The 6,000-nt window shown below is 44.4% G+C and overlaps 1 protein-coding gene across 1 annotated transcript in view; it reads right to left on the reverse strand.

Annotated features, from left to right (window-relative positions):
- Positions 1–6,000, reverse strand: part of LOC120909834 (centrosome-associated protein CEP250-like) — a 73,189-nt gene that overhangs the window by 60,677 nt on the left and 6,512 nt on the right. The window contains exons 3-4 of the mRNA XM_040321562.1: positions 2,930–2,988; positions 2,674–2,839 (exon numbers count right to left, since the gene is read on the reverse strand). Coding sequence (XP_040177496.1) covers positions 2,674–2,839; positions 2,930–2,988 — 225 coding nt within the window. The remainder of the gene's footprint in view (positions 1–2,673; positions 2,840–2,929; positions 2,989–6,000) is intronic.

The raw sequence follows: 6,000 nt of genomic DNA on the forward strand, positions 1-6,000 counted from the left end.
ACGCAGCGCAATTGCTTACTTGCCCCGGCGTAACGAATGCTCCCGATTCAGGAACCTCGTTACGCCAACTGCAGCCTAAGATATGTGTGGCATAAGGCTCTTATGCCCGCATATCTTAGGCTGCATTCTTGCGATGGCCGCTAGGTGGCGTTCCCGTTGTGCTCAGCGTATAGTATGCAAATTGCATACTAACGCAGATTCACAACGTTACACGAGCCCTGCGTACGCAGTTTACGTCGTTTGCGTACGGCGGTTTTAGCAGGGGCTATTAGCAGGGGCAGCCAATGTTACGTATACCCGTCCTTCCCGTGTCGCGAAATTTGAACTTTACGTAGTTTGCGTAAGTGAATCGTGAATGGCGCTGGACGCCATTCACGTTCACTTTGAAGCAAATGACGTCCTTGCGACGTCATTTGCCGCAATGCACGTCGGGAAAGTTTCCCGACGGAGCATGCGCTCTACGATCGGCGCGGGAACGCGCCTAATTTAAATGATTCCCGCCCCCTACGGGATCATTTAAATTGCGCGCGCTTACGCCGGGAAAATTTTGCCTGAGCGCCCACGCAATTTACGGAGCTACTGCTCCGTGAATCGCGGGTAGCGCAGAAAATTAGCGGGGGCGCAGGGCAAAAACGTTGCCCTGCGCCTCCGTAAAAACTGCGCAAAGGTAGCTGAATCTACCCCAATATATTTTTTTTTTTTTACCAAATGACCCAAAATATAAAAAAAAAAAAAAAAAAAAAAAAATCTTCCTCAGTTTAGTCCAATATATATATATATATTATTCTTCTGCGTGTATTTATTTTCTTTGCTGGTATTTGATAACCATTGGGGTTTTTTTTTATTTTTTATTATATAAAAAAAAACAAAGACCAAAAAGTAAAGCATTTCCACATTCTGCTGCATAACACAAATAAAGGAAAAAAATTAATAAAAAATCTTCGTAAATTTTGGCCAAAAAAGTATTCTGCTACATGTCTTTGGTAAAAAGAAAAGGAGTGTAGAGGTCGACCGATATGGCCGATGCCGATATTTAGAAATCTGGGCGGCCGATGGCCGATATATGATGCGGCCGATATTTCAGGCCGATTTATTTATTTTTTTTGGGTGGCACTGGCTCGTGCCACTGGAAGATGGCACTAGCAGAAGGCACTGATTGGTAGATGGCCCTGGTTGGCACGTGGCACTGATTGGCAGGTGGCACTAATTGGCACTGGCAGGTGGCACTGGATGGCAATAGTTAGCACTGGCAGATGGCACTGGTTGGCATTGGCACTGATGGCTTTAGTTGGCACTGGTAGGTGGCACTGGATGGAAGGTGGCACTAATTGGCACTGGATGGTGGCACTGGTATTGGCACTGGCAGGTGGCACTGGATGGAAGGTGGCACTAATTGGCATTGAATGGTGGCACTGGCAGATGGCACTGGAAGGCAAGTGGCACTAATTGGCACTGGCAGGTGGCACTGGTGCAAAAAAAAAAAATGGTTTCAGACCCCCTCTCCCTCCAGTATAGACACCCCCCCCCTCTGCCCCCCGTAGTACAGACACCAGAGAGCGGAGTGTGTCCCACGAGCGCAGGCCCCTCCTCCTCTGTGGGTGTAAACAGAGAGGAGGGCCGCGGCTCCGGAGCTAGGTCGAAGCCGCGGCCTTTCCTGATGCTGTGACCGCGGCGGCAATCCGTACTGCGCTCGGTATATGCCGGCGCAGTATTCAAGCTTGCCGCGGGAAAGCGGGGACCGAGCGTGGAGGCCGCAGAAGGACGCCGGACCCGGCGAAGAGGACACCCGAAGCTGCAGACAAACGCCGGACCCGACGAGGCCGCCGATGGACGCCGCGCAAGACACCAAAACTGAGTACAAAAATATTTTTTCCACAGAAATGCGGGTCCACTTTAGGGGTGCGCGCTATACGCCGGAGCGCGCAATACCCCGATAAATACGGTATTTACCAAAAAAAATGAACAGAAAAAAATAACTTAATTTTTTTCAAAAATTTCGGCCTTTTTTTAGTTGTTGCGCAAAAAAAAAAAAAAAAAATTTGTAGAGGTGATCAAATACCACCAAAAGAAAGCTCTATTTGTGGGAACAAAATTATAAAAATTTCATTTGGGTACAGCGTAGCACGACCGCGCAATTGTCAGTCAAAATGCGACAGCGCTGAAAGCTGAAAATTGGCCTGGGCAGGAAGGGGGTGAACGTGCCCCCCGGTATTGAAGGGGTTAATCACCCTTCTAATAGCCGCTAGGATATGAACAGGAAACATGAAATCTCAAAAGCATGAAACTTCCTTTTTAGGCCGAGTTCATATGAACATGCGAATTGATGGACGCGGTGAACCGCATCCGATTCGTATAAACATGCGAATCGGACCGGCATTCAACGGAGTCGGCTCACATGTCCGGGGCGGCCGCCGTCCATTTCTGAAAAGAGTCCTGTGCGATTTTGGGTGTGGCTTAGGTGAAAATTCAAGTAAAAATTCGCACATGAACCCGGGGAACAAAACCGCGCCGGACTGTAAACCGCATCGGACACGTGCGATCTGAGCCTCGCAGTAAACATGGAGTTTTATATTTAGTGTAGCGGTGTCCTAATTAAAATTTTCACTGACCTGCTGAAGTTCCATCACCTTTATCTCCGTCTCAGACTGACTAGCCCCGCCCCCTTACGCTTACCCCCTTCTCCCGCTCCCATTCTTTTTCCTTTCTCTCCAGCTCCAGTTTGGCTTCTGACCAATCAGCCGTCAGCTTCTCTAGATCTTCTCCCAGATATCTGTTGGCTTCCTGCGTGCGTTCCAGGTCGTCTCTTAGCAGTGCGTTTGTGTCGGCAAACGTCTCACTTCTGCCCATCGAAAAAAAAGAGATGAATCCAGATTGTCGCCGATTGCCTTAAATTATAAAATCGATCAAATGTATCCGCCCACTCACTCACCTTTGCTGCTCCTCCTCCAATCTCTGCAGAGCTTTTTCTATGTCCAATTCTCCTCGGCTCTGTGAGAAAAAAATATATAATATTCAGATTTTATTGCATTTCCGTAACTACAGCACATTATACAATGCTCTACAGCCACGCCCCCCCCCCCCCAACCTTTTTTGGCTCCAGGGGGCCGCTTTTTACGGCAGCAAAAAATTTGGACAGGAATAAATCAAAAACGACATAAAACCAGAATATAAACAAAAAAATAAAGTGTAAAATAGGTTTAAAATCCCCCTGATGAAGTGATGTGCCCGGTGATGAAACTAGTAGGGGCGGGGCTTTGACAACGTCATGGTGCTCAGTCCTGTACAGTCAGTGCAGCTGAATAAGAGGGTCACACAATGTATTTTATTCCTTGTGAGCCGCTATGTGGGTTACCTGTGTATTTTACTCCTGAACTGTAGGATAAATCAAAAACAAAACATAAAACCATAATATAAACAAAAACTGCTCAGTGGTTTGCCTGTGTATTAAATACTCCTGTACCGTGAAAAAAAAAAAAAAAAAAAGAAGGCATAAAACCCTTCTATAAACAAAAAAATAAAGGATAAAATCCCCCTGATGAAGTCACGTGGCCTGTGGCAAAACATGCATGGGCGGGGCTTGGACGACGCCAATGTACAGTTAGTGAGGCTGAATAAGAGGGTCACGGTGTACTTTATTCATTGCGAGCTGTTACGTGGTTCGCCTGTGTGTTAAATACTCCTGTACCATGTAATAAATTAAAAAGACATAAAACCCTACTATAAACACATTTTTTTATAAAGGGTAAAATGTCCCTGAAGAAGTCACATGCCCTGTGGCGAAACGCATATGGGCGGGGTTTGGATGACGCCACGGCGCTCGATCCTGTATGGTCAGTGCATCTGAAAAAGAGGGTCACAATGTACTTTATTCATTGTGAGCTGCTATGTGGTTTCCCTTTTTTACTCCTGTACTGTGGAATAAATCAAAAACGACATCAAACCATAATATAAACAAAAAAATCTAAAATAAGGAAAAATTCCACTGATGAAGTCACGTGCTCTGTGACAAAATGCACAGGGGCTGGGCATGGAAAACGTCACGGGGCTCAATCCTGTACTGGTCATTGCGGCTGAATAAGAGGGTCACATTGTATTTTATTCCATGCAAGCTCCTACGTGGTTTGCCTGTGTGTTAAATACCATTTTACCCTGGAACTAGAAAAAAAAAAAGACATAAAAACTATACTATAAACAAAAAAATAAAGTGTAAAATCCCCCTGATGAAGTCACGTGCCATGTGACGATACGTGTAGGGGTGGGGCTTGGATTACGCCACGGCACTCGATCCCGTACGGTCAGTGTGGCTGAATGAGAGGGTCACAATGTATTTTATTCCTAGCAAATTGCTATGTGGTTTGCCTGTGTATTAAATACTCTGAACGTGTAATATATCAAAAAACTACATAAAACCATAATAATATAAACAAAAAAAATGTAAAGTAGGTTTAAAGTCCCCCAGATGAAGTCACATGCCCTGTGACAAAATGTGTATGGGCGGGGCGTGGATGATGTCAACGCTGTATCCTATAAGCTCAGTGAGGCTGAATAACAGGGTCTCAATGCATTTTATTCCTTCCGAGCTGCCATGTGGTTTGCCCGTGTGTTCCTTTACCGTGGAAGGAATCAAAAACCATAATATAAAAACTAAAAATTAAGTGCACAATATGTGTAAAAACACCCTGATGAAGTCATGTGCCGAAACGCGTAGCAGCAGGGCATGGATAACGTCACAAAGTCAGTGCAGCTGAAGAGGGCCACAATATATTTTATTCCTTGCAAGCCGCTATGTGGTGTGTCTGTGTGTTAAATAACTGTGGAAAAATAAAAAAACTATATAAACCCATATTATAAAAAAAAAAAGGGGTAAAATAGGTGTAAAATCCCCCTGATGAAGTGATGTATCCTGTGATGAAACACGTAGGGGAGGGGCTTGGATAATGTCACGGCGCTCAATCCTGTACAGTTAGTGCCGCCATGAGCATCACACTGTATTTTTTTCCTTGCAAGCTGCTATGTGGGTTACCTGTGTATTACATACTCCTGAACCGTGGAATAATTTAAAAACCAACAGAAAACCATTGCAATAAAACAAAACAAAAATAAGGTGTACAATATGTGTGTAGTCTCCCTGATGAAGTCACATGTCCTGTGACAAAATGTGTATGGGCGGGTCTTGGATGACGTCACGACGCTCGAGCCTATACGGTCAGTGCAGCTGAATAATAGGGTCACAATGTATTTTATTCCCTGCTATGTGGTTTGCCTGTGTGGTAAATATTCCTTTATCGTTGAATAAATCAAAAATTACATAAAATAATATAAACAAAATTTTTTAAATAAAAAGTGTAAAATCCCAATTTGCTATGTGGGTTTGCCTGCGTGTTAAATACTCTGAACGTGGAATAAGAGGATCACAATGTATTTTATTCTTTGCAAGCTGCTGCGCAAGTTGCCTGTGTATTACATACTCCTGTACCGTGGGAGAAATGAAAAAGTACATAAAACCATAATAAACAATAAAGTCTAAAATCCCCCTGATGAAGTCACGTGCCCTGTGGCGAAACATGTAGGGGCGGGGCTTGGATAATATCACAAGGCTCGATCCTGTACAGTCAGTGCAACTGAATAAGGTCACAATGTATTTTATTCCTTGCGAGCTGCTATGTGGCTTGCCTGTGTGTTAAATACTCTGAACGTGGAATAAAAAAAAATATCACAATGGATTTTATACTTTGCAAGCTGCTATGGGAGTTGCCTGTGTATTACATACTCCTGTACCGTGGGAGAAATGAAAAACTACATAAAACCATAACAAACAATAAAGTGTAAAATCCCCCTGATGAAGTCACGTGCCCTGTGGTGAAACACGTAGGGCGGGGCTTGGATGACGTCACGGCACTCTAACCTGTACAGTCAGTGCAGCTGAATAATAAGGTCACACTGTATTTTATTCCTTGTGAGCCGCTATGTGGGTTACCTGTGTATTACATACTCCTGAAC

Source organism: Rana temporaria, chromosome 8, assembly GCF_905171775.1.
Source record: "Rana temporaria chromosome 8, aRanTem1.1, whole genome shotgun sequence".
Classification (NCBI taxonomy): domain Eukaryota; kingdom Metazoa; phylum Chordata; class Amphibia; order Anura; family Ranidae; genus Rana; species Rana temporaria.